This window comes from Protopterus annectens, chromosome 10.part0, assembly GCF_019279795.1.
Source record: "Protopterus annectens isolate FY-2018-M chromosome 10.part0, PAN1.0, whole genome shotgun sequence".
NCBI lineage: Eukaryota > Metazoa > Chordata > Ceratodontiformes > Protopteridae > Protopterus > Protopterus annectens.
The window spans coordinates 1,792,978,920-1,792,996,559 of NC_056744.1; the positions used below are offsets into that span (position 1 = coordinate 1,792,978,920).

The window sequence follows — 17,640 nt, forward strand, 5'->3', positions numbered from 1 at the left end:
GACATTTTCACCACCGAAAGCGCTTACCTAATAAAAGATTCTGGTTGCAGTGATTAAAGTGTCACTTCTTTACCAGCCTTTGTACCAGCTTTCTCCTACCACTTCACTTGTTTATTTTGTGTTTTTAAGTGGTTTTTGGCTTGCTTTCGTGTTAAGCCTGTGTTTGTGTAACTGGTGTCCTCTTTGCCCCTGATTCCTCTTCCTCTTCCTCAGTACTACCCCTTCATACTTCCTATGTCTAATTTTGAGGACAGGTGTCGTGTCCCTCATCCCTTATAGTGCCTAGACAGCAGAATTCCAGGCCCTCCATTCTCCACTCAATAGTCTACTTTCTCCCGGCCTTTGTTGCCATAGTTACTTTCCTTTGTATCCCTGTCTTTGTCTGCTCTCCATATCTACAGTATATGCAGTGATTCAGATGAAGCCTGACAGCTGCCATGTAGAATGGTAGGGAGATATGACCACTGCCACATAGAGTGGTAGGGAGGTCTGACCACTGCCACGTAGAGTGGTAGAGAGGTCTGACCACTGCCACATAGAGTGGGTGGTAGGGAGGTCTGACCACTGCCATTTGGTGTGGTAGTGAGGTCTGACCACTGTCATGTAGAGTGGGTGGTAGGGAGGTCTGATCACTGCCATGTAGAGTGGTAGGGAGTCTGACCACTGTCATGTAGAGTGGTAGGGAGGTCTGACCACTGCCACATAGAGTGGTAGGGAGGTCTGACCACTGCCATGTACAGTGGGTGGTAGGGAGGTCTGAATCCTGCCATGCAGAGTGGTAGGGAGGTCTGACCACTGCCACGTAGAGTGGATAGTAGGGAGGTCTGACCACTGCCATACAGAGTGGTATGGAGGTCTGACCATTACCACATAGAGTGGTAGGGAGGTCTGACCACTGCCACATAGAGTGGTAGAGAGGTCTGACCACTGCCACATAGAGTGGGTGGTAGGGAGGTCTGCCCACTGCCATTTGGAGTGGTAGTGAGGTCTGACCACTGTCATGTAGAGTGGGTGGTAGGGAGGTCTGATCACTGCCATGTAGAGTGGTAGGGAGGTCTGACCACTGTCATGTAGAGTGGTAGGGAGGTCTGACCACTGCCACATAGAGTGGTAGGGAGGTCTGACCACTGCCATGTACAGTGGGTGGTAGGGAGGTCTGAATCCTGCCATGTAGAGTGGTAGGGAGGTCTGACCACTGCCACGTAGAGTGGATGATAGGGAGGTCTGACCATTGCCATATAGAGTGGTATGGAGGTCTGACCATTGCCACATAGAGTGGTAGGGGGGTTTGACCACTGCCATGTAGAGTGGGTGGTAGGGAAGTCTGACCACTGCCATGCAGAGTGGTAGGGAGGTCTGGCCCCTGCCATGAAGAGTGATAGGATGACTTCTGTGCCCCTGAAGTCTATTCTTCTGAGGGTGCAACTGAGTACTTCATTTATTTATTTAGTTAGTTAACTGTTCAGGTAGGTGGACTGGACCAAATATCTTTTTCAGCTGTAATCTGAGCCACTTAGACAAACATAAGTAAGTTAGCAAAGCAAAAAGTCATTATAACAAAATACAGCTCAGACGATACTTCTATAAAACAATGGAATGAAGTCATATTCAGAGCATTCAAGCAGAGAGACATGCAATTCCCATTTTTCTATGTAGTTTGTTACTACCCTTTTCTAAAGCTCCCACTTCCAGTTCTTTTATTTCTCTTACAATACTCATTATTTCAATTACAGTTGGTGTAGACTTTGATTTCCATTTTCTAGTAATTGCTTTTTTCGAAGCCATGAGAATTAAACCTAATAAGGCCTTGCTATGTCTAGGCAATTCAGATCCTGCATCCCAGCGCAAAAATTCAAGTCCTTAGTTATACCCATTTGCTTACCCAGTATTTCTGACAGAGTACTCCGTAGGGAATTTTTAAAGTCTGCCAACTCATTATACCCCAAAACATATGTTCCCATTCCCAGTTACCTCCTCCTTCCCCATCACATTTCCAAGATTTACCATCTACATGAGGAAAAACTCTTTGGAGTCTGCTTGGGTATAAAAATACCTATGTAAACACTTACAAGTGAAGATTCTAATCTTCTAGACTTTGTTGCATATTCGGGAGCTGTGCATATATGCTACCATTGTTTCCTCTGGACATAGATACAATTTATACTTGGTATCCAGCTCTGCCTTATACAATGACTCCTCCACATCTCCCACTTATCGGTGCCCCCACTTCATAATCAGACCACTGACCTAACAGCTGTGCTCCACTGGCCTTTAACTGTTGATTCTGCTAGGTGGTGACCCTTATGAAAATGGTGCTGTATACTCTTAAGTCTCTGTATCCACCTGTTGCCCCTCTATTACATCCCAAGTCTCTACACTCACCTACTATTCCTGTATTACACTCCAAGTCTCAGCACCCACATACTGCCCCTCTATTATAAGCCCAAGTCTCTGCACTCACCTGCTACTCCTCTACTACACCCCCAGTCTCTGCACCAACTTGCTACTCCTGTATTACACCCCAAGTTTCTGCACCCACCTGCTATTCCTGTACTGCACCCCAAGTTTCTGTGCCCACCTGCTGTGCCTCTATTACACCCCAAGTCTCTGCACCAACCTACTACTCTTGTATTACACCTCAAGTTTTTGCACCCACCTGCTACTCCTGTATTACAGCTTAAGTCTCTGTGCCCACCTGGTGTGCATCTATTATACCCCAAGTCTTTGGACCTACTTGCTACTCCTGTATTACACCCCAAGTCTCTGAGCCCACCTACTGCCCTTCTGGTATATCCACAGTCTCTGCACCCACCTTCTACCCTCCCATTACACTGCAAGTCTCAGCACCCACTTTCTGCCCCTCTATTATAACCCAAGTCTCAGCACCCACCTTCTACCCTCCTATTACACTAAAAGTCTCAGCACCCACTTGCTGCTCCTCTATTATAACCCCAAGTCTCAGCACCCACATGATGCCCCTCTATTATACCCCAACTCTCAGCACCCACATGATACCTCTTTAGGACATCCAACGACCCTCCCACAAGTACATCATCTCCCCTGACTCATACAGTGCCTGATCCACTAATCATTTTGGTCATCTGTGCCATAATTAAGGATTCATCTTGCAATCCCAAAGAGTTGGACACGAGTACTAATTTCACATTTAGAGTTGTGTGGGTGTTCGCACATGTACTGCACACAGATCCATTATTGAATATCATGGCTTGATTGGCTGAACTGGCAGCCAATGATAAAACGAAGCAAACCTCTACAAAAAAAAAAAAAAAATGTTTTATCTCCGATGAAATGTGTATGTCAATACTTTTTTGTAAAAACACATAAGCCTGCCACACTGCAAGCCTCTCAAACATAATAGTTTAACATCCTACAACTTTTGATCTATCAAAATGTACATTATATGATCAAAAGCAAAAGCGTACAATACAACGTGATACTCTCCCACTACCACGTCAGCAGAAGTGGCTAACAGTTCGCAGTGTACAATTTATGTACTTAAATCTTCACAATGTGTTATGTAGCACTCATTAAAAAAATAAAAATAGCGCAGTGCCTGCTTCACCTTAAACACCCCACAACTGAAATATTCCAACTCTAAAACTGTACAGCTTTACTGAAAATGAAAAACTTGGTTTTGCAGCAAAATGACGCATTCTCTTATCCATGAGATTGTGAAGCTATCATATATATATTTAAGTGGACAGAGACAAAATTTGCAGCATGAAACATGGAAGATACAGTGTGAATTGCCTAACAAAAGTAGACACTCCTCTACTATAAATGCGGCTTTTCCCACAACAGATCACCTGTCCGCTCATGATTGGCAGTGGAGTTTTACAGTGTCGAGTTGCCAGCTTGGCACCCAACCTTCCACAGAAGGCACACACACGCACGCACACACAGTGCTAATTTAGAGTGTCCAATCCACCTACAGCATGTTTTTGGGAGGAAGCTGGAGCACCCGGAGGAAACCCACGCGACCACAGGGAGGACATGCAGACTCCACACAGAAGGCACCCCAGCCGAGGATCGAACCAGAGGACCTCTTGCTGTGAGAGACAGTAACGCTAACCTCTGCACCACCGTGGCCACCCAAAATCAATAAATTCTACTAGTTCTTATTTTTACATGTCATTATTGTAAATTTTGGTTTCATTTGAATTTCTGCAAACCAACATACATACACATATGTGCATACACACACACACACACACACACACACACACACACACACACACACACACACACACACACACACACACGCACACACATACATGCACACACAAATGCACAGACACATACACACACACACATGAACACACACACACATATATATATATATATATATATATATATATATATATATTATATATATGTATGCACCTCAAAATGCACACTATAAAGCCCAGCTACAGACTTACCTTGCTGGTGGGCTGCAGACCAGCATAGGCCAGAGGTCTCAGAATTCTGAACGTTGTTAGGACATCTCGGCGCCATCGTTTCAGCTGCATTGAGGGCTTAGGGATTTGAGAGAAACGACGCTGGAAAGGAAGTCGAGGTAATCTTAGCCTGCAGTCATGAATAAAAAAATCATTTTTTTAAATGCATACTGTTGAACTTTGAAATACTTTTCTTCTTTTTTAATACACTTTTTTCCAGCATGTTATTTCTGCTAAGACCTTCTCTTTGGACACAATTTCTCTTCCAAATATTGTAAGGAAACATGTAATGATCCCCACACTTGCTCTGAAAACGGGATCTCCCTCTCCTGCCCAACAATATACCTATTCTTGTGTGATGGTTCACTTCAGAGTGGTTTGACGATATAAAGTTGTAGGAAATCAATGCCTCTTTGCTTACATGTTACATTATATCTCCTCCACTCTTACATATGCCACACCTGGCGAGTGGTACATTCCCCACAGACTTGGGGGGGGGGGGGGGGGTCAGTAAACTTCAGAAACCCAGGTGGAAAAAAGAACAGGTCAGAAACGTAGTACCAAACCCAGCTCATTAGTGACATAATCATATACCCTGTTAATGTGCCAGTAGCACAGTTTTAACTGTATCTCCAGTAGTTCTAGACCAGATCATAACTGCAAGTTTTTATCTTTTATTAAATGGTGCCAATGTTTAATACAGGTCGAATGGACAACATCATAAAACAATGATTCTGGTTTAGTCTTCTTGCTCTAGAAGAAATGGACATGTATATCTATTACTCATTAATGCATTTTGTATGTCTTGCAATATTCTAAAATTAACTGCCACTTGTTTGTCTTTTCTCTTACTGTACAGCGTCCTCTATGTAGTTCATTGGTGCAGTTTCGGCTATATAGTATCCACTGTGTCGTTATTTGTGTTAAACATTGGCTCATGTATCTCCTGTAGTTCTAGAGAGTATTATTTATTCTAGAGTGTGATTTAGTACATTTACTGTATAGTTCTAGAGAGTATTCTCTGTCCTAGAGTGTGATTTAGTACATTTACTGTATAGTTCTAGAGAGTATTCCCTGTCCTAGAGTGTGATTTAGTACATTTACTATATAGTTCTAGAGAGTATTCTCTGTCCTAGAGTGTGATTTAGTACATTTACTGTATAGCTCTAGAGAGTATTCTCTGTCCTAGAGTGTGATTTAGTACATTTACTGTATAGTTCTAGAGAGTATTCTCTGTCCTAGAGTGTGATTTAGTACATTTACTGTATAGTTCTAGAGAGTATTCTCTGTCCTAGAGTGTGATTTAGTACATTTACTGTATAGTTCTAGAGAGTATTCTCTGTCCTAGAGTGTGATTTAGTACATTTACTGTATAGTTCTAGAGAGTATTCTCTGTCCTAGAGTGTGATTTAGTACATTTACTGTATAGTTCTAGAGAGTAGTACCTGTCCTTGAGTGTGATTTAGTACATCATTTACAGTATAAGTCATTCAGTTTTCGCACACTCACTTTGTTGTCCAGTTAGTATGTGTATAGGGTTGCCACCTCTTCAAATGCCCTAAGTGGGACATTTTTGCTACAAACATCATATTTTGCAGGGCAAAACATACCCATAATCAGTACAAAAGACAGAACTTCACATTTTTTGCCTAAATAAAAGCTTATTTTAGTAGTATTTTAGTTGCTTATTATGTTTCTTATAACATTTAGGTGTTTCAGATACAGAATAACTGTTTTATGTAACTATTACATAAAATATAGGAAATAATTTTGTCTTAAAATCTCAGGACATTTGCCTTTTTTTTTTTGCAGGACACAACTTCCCAAAGAGGGACTGTCCCTCGCAAAGTGGGGCAGGTGGTAACCCTATATGTGTAACTTTACTGGTTAATGCACTTTTATAGTTCTCTTACCCTTCATCAGTTCCAAATTACACTTGAGTATGTCTCACTACTTAATCACCTTCCCACACTTTGTGCAATTTCTGGTATACTGCAAAAGATTTACATATGTCTTCAGTATGAATTGTTGGTTCTGGTGTATCATGTTACTGTAATGACTTCCTTTTGTTTTACAGTACATTACCAGGGAATGGGTTATTTACAGTTTTTCTTTCCTTCCTCACTTTGGTGAAGCAACATTCTTAGAATTTTACTTTGATGCCCATGACTGACTGCAAATCACTGAAAGGAATAAGTTTTCTAAACCGACTCTTTAATTTAAAGATACAGCAAAGTACTTTGTGCTTTGAGCTTGGCCTCAAACTCACCACTTTAAGTTATTGAAACCATTTCAGTGGCTTCCTCTTCAAAGTAGAGCCACTTTAACAAAGGGCACTACTACTCAAAATGACTAACTTCTCAGCTGCCCTGATCGTGTAGTGGCAGGATGTCTATCTGCACCACATGACCTGAATTCAGGAACAGACTAGGTCAGCTGGTGGTGCAAGATGAAGTTGCCAACTGCAAGTTCCCCGCTCCTATCCTGGGGGGAGCGATCAGGAAACCTGATGCTTGGACAGCTTCTGGTGGAGACCAGTAGCCTCACAAAATATTTTGGGGTAAGTGGGGGAGGTGCAGCGATATCCTAACATCGATGCCTTACCCACTCCCACAGCTAGGGTCAAGGAGTGGCTGCAACAAGAATGATGCTTCCAGTCTCTCACATGCTTGATCTCTCACTTGCCAAGCTTAACAGTGAGTCACCACAAGGTTGTCTTCCCAAGGAGCTGATGTCTACCTGGCAAAGGGTTACATCTAGGGTACATGACTACAGCAACCAGGATCTGGAGTTCAGCAGGAGTGGAGTCCATGAAGAACAGACAGAAGCTGTGGAAGGCTGAAGGGAGCAGAGTAAAAAATGATCGAGCTTCAGTACCGCCCCTACTAAAATTCTGACACACTTTTCAAGAAACAATCCTACTCATTATGACAAAAATCAAACAGAAGCCAAAAGTGATCACTTTAAAAAGACCACACCCCCCTTTCAGGCAAGCAATAAGGGAAAAATCATTTGAAAAATTGTTTCTACTACATGTTACCACTTTCTAATTCACTTCAAGAATCACAAATAGTAAACTGAAAAAAATAAAAATTCAGCAAGCACCTAATTCAGAATAATACCTTTTAACTCTAACAAATATAAGAATAAAAGGGCTAACCTGTGTTGCATTACCAAGTTAGGAAGGTTACAAATTAGCTATTAATTACATTGCTCTGCATTAACAAGGGTTTCCGAAGAAGACTCAATATGTAATGTATACATTCATATAGTTTGGAAATCATACAGCTTTGTTTGGTGTATTCATTTTTAGATTAGCTTGACTTTGTCTCATATATAACTCTTATTACGCTCAGACAAATACATACCTTGGGCTGACATGTGGCATTCATTTATAAATGCATCCTTGCTGAAGTGTGAAGTTTACCCATCCAGTATTTCTTTGCTGTATACAGTGACTGTATGACATCACTGATTTAAGTATACATCGTTATTGAGTCACAGTTATGTGACATCACTGATTTAAGTATATGTATTATTACTGAGTCACTGTTATATGACAGCAATGATCTAAGTATATGTATATCTTTACTGAGTCACGGTTATATGATATCACTGATTTAAGTATACATCTTTACTGAGTCACTGTTATATGAAATCGCTGATTTAAGTATATATATATATATATCTTTACTGAGTCACTGTTATATGACATCACTGATTTAAGTATATACTATCTTTACTGGGTCACTGTTATATGACATCGCTGATTTAAGTATACATCTTTCCTGAGTCACTGTTATATGACATCACTGATTAAAGCATATATATATATATATATATATATATATATATATATATATATCTTTACTGAGTCACTGTTATATGACATCACTGATTTAAGTATGCATCTTTACTGAGTCACTGTTATATGACATCACTCATTTACGTATACATCTTTATTGAGCCACTGTTATATATATATATACATATATCTTTACTGAGTCACTGTTATATGGCATCATTGATTTAAGTATACATCTTTACTGAGTCACTGTTATATGATATCGCTGATTTAAGTATATACATCTTTACTGAGTCACTGTTATATGACATTGCTGATTTAAGTATACATATTTACTGAGTCATTGTTATATGACATCACTGGTTTAACTATATACACCTTTACTGAGTCACTGTTATATGACAACACTGATTTAAGTATACATCTTTACTGAGTCATTGTTATATGACATCACTGATTTAAGTATATACACCTTTACTGAGTCACTGTTAGATGACATCAGTGATTTAAGTATAGATCTTTACTGAGTCACTGTTATATGACATCACTGATTTAAGTATATATATATATTTTATATATATATGTATATATATTTACTGAGTCACTGTTATATGACATCACTGATTTAAGTATACATCTTTACTGAGTCACTGTTATGCGACATCACTGATTTAAATATATATCTTTACTGAGTCATTGTTATATGACATTGCTGATTTAAGTAAACAGCTTTACTGAGTCACTGTTATATGACATCGCTGATTTAAGTATACATCTTTACTGAGTCACTGTTAGATGACATCAGTGATTTAAGTATAGATCTTTACTGAGTCACTGTTATGTGACATCACTGACTTAGGTACTGACTCCCTGCTATGTGACATTGCTACTTTAAGTATATGTATCTTTACTGAGTCACTGTTATATGACATCAATGATTTAAGTATATATATCTTTACTGAGTCACTGTTATATGATATCACTGATTTAAGTATACATCTTTATTGAGTCACTGTTATATGACATCGCTGATTTAAGTATAGATATCTTTACTGAGTCACTGTTATATGACATCACTAATTTAACTATATATATATCTTTACTGGGTCACTGTTATATGACATTATTGATTTAAGTATACATCTTTAATGAGTCACTGTTATATGACATCACTGATTTAAGTATACATCTTTACTGAGTCACTGTTATATGACATCACTGATTTAAGTATACATCTTTACTGAGTCACTGTTATATGACATCACTGATTTAAGTATATATAATATATATATGTATATATATATATATATATATATATATATATATATATATATATATATATATATATCTTTACTGAGTCACTGTTATATGACATTACTGATTTAAGTATACATCTTCACTGAGTCAGTGTTATATGACATCACTGATTTAAGTACATATATATATATATATATATATATATATATATATATATATCTTTACTGAGTCACTGTTATATGACATTGCTGATTTAAGTATACATCTTTACTGAGTCATTGTTATATGACATCACTGATTTAAGTATACTGTACATCTTTATTGAGTCACTGTTATATGACATCGCTGATTTAAGTATACTGTACATCTTTATTGAGTCACTGTTATATGACATCTCTGATGTAAGTATACATCTTTACTGAGTCACTGTTATATGACATTGCTGATTTAAGTATACATCTTTACTGAGTCACTGTTATATGGCATCACTGATTTAAGTATATATCTTTACTGAGTCATTGTTATATGACATCGCTGATTTAAGTATACATCTTTACTGAGTCACTGTTATATGACATCGCTGATATAAGTATACATCTTTACTGAGTCACTGTTAGATGACATCAGTGATTTAAGTATTGATCTTTACTGAGTCATTGTTATATGACATCACTGATTTAAGTATACATCTTTACTGAGTCACTGTTATATGACATCAGTGATTTAGGTATACATCTTTACAGAGTCACTGTTATATGACATTGCTGATTTAAGTATGCATCTTTACTGAGTCAGATGACATCAGTGATTTAAGTATAGATCTTTACTGAGTCACTATTACATGACATCAATGATTTAAGTATACATATTTACTGACACACTGCTATGTGACATTACTACTTTAAGTATGTGTATCTTTACTGAGTCACTCTTGTATGACATTGCTGATTTAAGTATACATCTTTACTGAGTCACTGTTATATGACATCAATGGTTTAAGTATATATATCTTTACTGAGTCACTGTTATATGATATCACTGATTTAAGTATACATCTTTACTGAGTCACTGTTATATGACATTGCTGATTTAAGTATATATATATCTTTACTGAGTCACTGTTATATGACATCACTGATTTAAGTATACATATTGACTGACTCACTGCTATGTGACATTGCTACTTTAAGTATATGTATCTTTACCGAGTCACTGTTATATGACATTGCTGATTTAAGTATACATCTTTAATGAGTCACTCTTATATGACATCAATGGTTTAAGTATATATATCTTTACTGAGTCACTGTTATATGATATCACTGATTTAAGTATACATCTTTACTGAGTCACTGTTATATGACATTGCTGATTTAAGTATATATATATCTTTACTGAGTCACTGTTATATGACATCACTGATTTAAGTATACATATTGACTGACTCACTGCTATGTGACATTGCTACTTTAAGTATATGTATCTTTACTGAGTCACTGTTATATGACATTGCTGATTTAAGTATACATCTTTACTGAGTCACTGTTATATGATATAGCTGATTTAAGTATATACATCTTTACTGAATCACTTTTATATGACATTGCTGATTTAAGTATACATATTTACTGAGTCATTGTTATATGACATCATTGATTTAAGTATATACATCTTTACTGAGTCACTATTATATGACATCGCTGATTTAAGTATACTGTACATCTTTATTGAGTCACTGTTATATGACATGTCTGATTTAAATATACATATTTACTGAGTCACTGTTATATGACATTGCTGATTTAAGTATACATCTTTACTGAGTCACTGTTATATGACATCACTGATTTAAGTATATATATCTTTATTGAGTAACTGTTATATGACATTGTTGATTTAAGTATACACTTTTACTGAGTCACTGTTATATGACATTACTGCTTTAAGTATATATACCTTTACTGAGTCACTGTTATATGGCATCGCTGATTTAAGTATATATCTTTACTGAGTCACTGTTATATGATATAGCTGATTTAAGCATATGCATCTTTACTGAATCACTTTTATATGACATTGCTGATTTAAGTATACATATTTACTGAGTCATTGTTATATGACATCACTGATTTAAGTATATACATCTTTACTGAGTCACTATTATATGACATCGCTGATTTAAGTATACTGTACATCTTTATTGAGTCACTGTTATATGACATGTCTGATTTAAATATAAATATTTACTGAGTTACTGTTATATGACATTGCTGATTTAAGTATACATCTTTACTGAGTCACTGTTATATGACATCACAGATTTAAGTATATATATCTTTATTGAGTAACTGTTATATGACATTGTTGATTTAAGTATACACCTTTACTGAGTCACTGTTATATGACATTACTGCTTTAAGTATATATACCTTTACTGAGTCACTGTTATATGGCATCGCTGATTTAAGTATATATCTTTACTGAGTCATTGTTATATGACATCGCTGATTTAAGTACACATCTTTACTGAGTCACTGTTATATGACATCGCTGATTTAAGTATACATCTTTATTGAGTCACTGTTAGATGAAATCAATGATTTAAGTATAGATCTTTACTGAGTCACTGTTATATGACATCACTGATTTAAGTATACACATTTACTGACTCACTGCTATGTGACATTGCTACTTTAAGTATATATATCTTTACTGAGTCACTGTTATATGACATTGCTGATTTAAGTATACATCTTTACTGAATCATTGTTATTTGACATCACTGATTTAAGTATATACATCTTTACTGAGTCAGTGTTAAATGACATTGCTGATTTAAGTATACTGTACATCTTTATTGAGTCACTGTTATATGACATCTCTGATTTAAATATACATCTTTACTGAGTCACTGTTATATGACATTACTGATTTAAGTATATATACCTTTACTGAGTCACTGTTATATTTCACCGCTGACTTAAGTATATATCTTTACTGAGTCATTGTTATATGACATCGCTGATTTTGGTATACATCTTTACTGAGTCACTGTTCTATGATAGCGCTGATTTAAGTATACATCTTTACTGAGTCACTGTTAGATGACATCAGTGATTTAAGTATAGATCTTTACTGAGTCACTGTTATATGACATCACTGATTTAAGTATACATATTTACTGACTCACTGCTATGTGACATTGCTACTTTAAGTATATATGTCTTTACTGAGTCACTGTTATATGACATTGCTGATTTAAGTATACATCTTTACTGAGTCACTGTTATATGACATCACTGATTTAAGTATATATATATATCTTTGCTGAATCACTGTTATATGACATTGCTGATTTAAATATATATATATCTTTACTGAGTCACTGTTATATGACAGCGCTGATTTAAGTATATAGTCTTTTACTGAGTCACTGTTATATGGCATCGCTGACTTAAGTATATATCTTTACTGAGTAAATGTTATATGACATTGCTGATTTAAGTAAACATCTTTACTGAGTCACTGTTGTATGACATCACCGATTTAAGTATATATACCATTACTGAGTCAGTGTTATATGGCATCGCTGATTTAAGTATACATCTTTACTAGGTCACTGTTATATGACATCACTGATTTAAGTATACATCTTTACTGAGTCACTGTTATATGACATCACTGATTTAAGTATATATCTTTACTGAGTAAATGTTATATGACATTGCTGATTTAAGTAAACATCTTTACTGAGTCACTGTTATATGACATCGCTGATTTAAGTATATATCTTTACTGAGTAAATGTTATATGACATTGCTGATTTAAGTAAACATCTTTACTGAGTCACTGTTGTATGACATTACTGATTTAAGTATATAGACCGTTACTGAGTCACTGTTATATGGCATCGCTGATTTAAGTATATATCTTAAATGAGTCACTGTTATATGACATCACTGATTTAAGTATACCACAGTCAGAATTATGTTAGTCTACATGAAAACCCACATCAGAGTGTATGGTAAGAGCCTTTTCCAGAAACTCCTTGACCAACAGAATCAGGTAACCCTGCCAGTGAGAGCAACAGGAGAAGGCATGGAGGACTTCAAATGTCTGAGAGTCTTCCCAGTGCAAGAGTTATCCCGTGGAGAGATACAAATAGTGGATGTCTCATTATCTTTACACACACACACACACACACACACACACACACACACACATACACACACACACACACACACACACGCATGCGCACGCGCACACACACACACGCATGCGCACGCGCACACACACACACACACACACACACACACACACACACACACACACACACGCACACACACACACACACACGGACATCTCCCCTTCTGCTATGTCCAGAAAGGGTGCATTGGTTAGCCAGAAGCATGAGGTGATGAGTAAATACTAGGAACATGTGAAATCTGAAGACCCTACAACTAGACAATTATGTTAAATAACTGGAAAGCATCCACAAGAAGGGCACAAGGATCACTGGGAGAGGAAAGAAGGAAGGGAACCTGGACAGCATCCGGAATTTCTTTACTCATATTCATTAGTAACTGGGGGGAGTGGGAATATAACATATGTGCACTGAAACTGGAAAAGCAGAACTGAGGCACAAGGACTCAGGGAGAGACCAACACATGCAGTTGGAAAGTACTTACATTAACTGGATCTAAGAAAGTTTTTATTTTATTTTATTTTTTTAGATTGAGTGAGTTTAGATTCTTGAAAAACACTGCCTGAGCAGGTGGTGTTTTCTGAAGACTGTAAGTGGTTGGGCAAACAATTATAGAAAAGAGTAGCAGCTACATATATTATATATATCCAAATGGCACTAGAGGGCAGACTAGACCGACAAATCTTTTCTTTCTGCCATCACTTAATAGAATGTAGTGCAGCATACTCTAAAGTACATCCATGTACTATTAACTATATAACATGTATTAATGGGGTAGTGCAGCATACTCTAAAGTACATCCATGTACTATTAACTATATAACATGTATTAATAGAATGTAGTGCAGCATACTCTAAAGTACATCCATGTACTATTAACTATATAACATGTATTAATGGGGTAGTGCAGCATACTCTAAAGTACATCCATGTACTATTAACTATATAACATGTATTAATGGGGTAGTGCAGCATACTCTAAAGTACATCCATGTACTATTAACTATATAACATGTATTAATAGAATGTAGTGCAGCATACTCTAAAGTACATCCATGTACTATCAACTATATAACATGTATTAATGGGGTAGTGCAGCATACTCTAAAGTACATCCATGTACTATTAACTATATAACATGTATTAATAGAATGTAGTGCAGCATACTCTAAAGTACATCCATGTACTATTAACTATATAACATGTATTAATAGAATGTAGTGCAGCATACTCTAAAGTACATCCATGTACTATTAACTATATAACATGTATTAATAGAATGTAGTGCAGCATACTCTAAAGTACATCCATGTACTATTAACTATATAACATGTATTAATGGGGTAGTGCAGCATACTCTAAAGTACATCCATGTACTATTAACTATATAACATGTATTAATGGGGTAGTGCAGCATACTCTAAAGTACATCCATGTACTATTAACTATATAACATGTATTAATAGAATGTAGTGCAGCATACTCTAAAGTACATCCATGTACTATTAACTATATAACATGTATTAATAGAATGTAGTGCAGCATACTCTAAAGTACATCCATGTACTATTAACTATATAACATGTATTAATGGGGTAGTGCAGCATACTCTAAAGTACATCCATGTACTATTAACTATATAACATGTATTAATGGGGTAGTGCAGCATACTCTAAAGTACATCCATGTACTATTAACTATATAACATGTATTAATAGAATGTAGTGCAGCATACTCTAAAGTACATCCATGTACTATTAACTATATAACATGTATTAATGGGGTAGTGCAGCATACTCTAAAGTACATCCATGTACTATTAACTATATAACATGTATTAATGGGGTAGTGCAGCATACTCTAAAGTACATCCATGTACTATTAACTATATAACATGTATTAATAGAATGTAGTGCAGCATACTCTAAAGTACATCCATGTACTATTAACTATATAACATGTATTAATAGAATGTAGTGCAGCATACTCTAAAGTACATCCATGTACTATTAACTATATAACATGTATTAATAGAATGTAGTGCAGCATACTCTAAAGTACATCCATGTACTATTAACTATATAACATGTATTAATGGGGTAGTGCAGCATACTCTAAAGTACATCCATGTACTATTAACTATATAACATGTATTAATGGGGTAGTGCAGCATACTCTAAAGTACATCCATGTACTATTAACTATATAACATGTATTAATAGAATGTAGTGCAGCATACTCTAAAGTACATCCATGTACTATTAACTATATAACATGTATTAATAGAGTGTAGTGCAGCATACTCTAAAGTACATCCATGTACTATTAACTATATAACATGTATTAATGGGGTAGTGCAGCATACTCTAAAGTACATCCATGTACTATTAACTATATAACATGTATTAATAGAATGTAGTGCAGCATACTCTAAAGTACATCCATGTACTATTAACTATATAACATGTATTAATAGAATGTAGTGCAGCATACTCTAAAGTACATCCATGTACTATTAACTATATAACATGTATTAATGGGGTAGTGCAGCATACTCTAAAGTACATCCATGTACTATTAACTATATAACATGTATTAATAGAATGTAGTGCAGCATACTCTAAAGTACATCCATGTACTATTAACTATATAACATGTATTAATGGGGTAGTGCAGCATACTCTAAAGTACATCCATGTACTATTAACTATATAACATGTATTAATAGAATGTAGTGCAGCATACTCTAAAGTACATCCATGTACTATTAACTATATAACATGTATTAATAGAATGTAGTGCAGCATACTCTAAAGTACATCCATGTACTATTAACTATATAACATGTATTAATGGGGTAGTGCAGCATACTCTAAAGTACATCCATGTACTATTAACTATATAACATGTATTAATGGGGTAGTGCAGCATACTCTAAAGTACATCCATGTACTATTAACTATATAACATGTATTAATAGAATGTAGTGCAGCATACTCTAAAGTACATCCATGTACTATTAACTATATAACATGTATTAATAGAATGTAGTGCAGCATACTCTAAAGTACATCCATGTACTATTAACTATATAACATGTATTAATAGAATGTAGTGCAGCATACTCTAAAGTACATCCATGTACTATTAACTATATAACATGTATTAATGGGGTAGTGCAGCATACTCTAAAGTACATCCATGTACTATTAACTATATAACATGTATTAATAGAATGTAGTGCAGCATACTCTAAAGTACATCCATGTACTATTAACTATATAACATGTATTAATAGAGTGTAGTGCAGCATGCTCTAAAGTACATCCATGTACTATTAACTATATAACATGTATTAATAGAGTGTAGTGCAGCATACTCTAAAGTACATACATGTACTATTAACTATATAACATGTATTAATGGGGTAGTGCAGCATACTCTAAAGTACATCCATGTACTATTAACTATATAACATGTATTAATAGAATGTAGTGCAGCATACTCTAAAGTACATCCATGTACTATTAACTATATAACATGTATTAATGGGGTAGTGCAGCATACTCTAAAGTACATCCATGTACTATTAACTATATAACATGTATTAATAGAATGTAGTGCAGCATACTCTAAAGTACATCCATGTACTATTAACTATATAACATGTATTAATAGAATGTAGTGCAGCATACTCTAAAGTACATCCATGTACTATTAACTACATAACATGTATTAATAGAATGTAGTGCAGCATACTCTAAAGTACATCCATGTACTATTAACTATATAACATGTATTAATGGGGTAGTGCAGCATACTCTAAAGTACATCCATGTACTATTAACTATATAACATGTATTAATAGAATGTAGTGCAGCATACTCTAAAGTACATCCATGTACTATTAACTAT

The 17,640-nt window shown here is 35.7% G+C and overlaps 1 protein-coding gene across 3 annotated transcripts in view; it reads right to left on the reverse strand.

Annotated features, from left to right (window-relative positions):
• Positions 1-17,640, reverse strand: part of LOC122814034 (phosphatidylserine decarboxylase proenzyme, mitochondrial-like) — a 200,526-nt gene that overhangs the window by 48,540 nt on the left and 134,346 nt on the right. For 2 of the 3 annotated variants that reach the window (XM_044086622.1, XM_044086625.1), the window contains exon 3: positions 4,443-4,590. In XM_044086622.1, coding sequence (XP_043942557.1) covers positions 4,443-4,590 — 148 coding nt within the window. The remainder of the gene's footprint in view (positions 1-4,442; positions 4,591-17,640) is intronic. The other variant, XM_044086626.1, reaches the window with a different exon arrangement.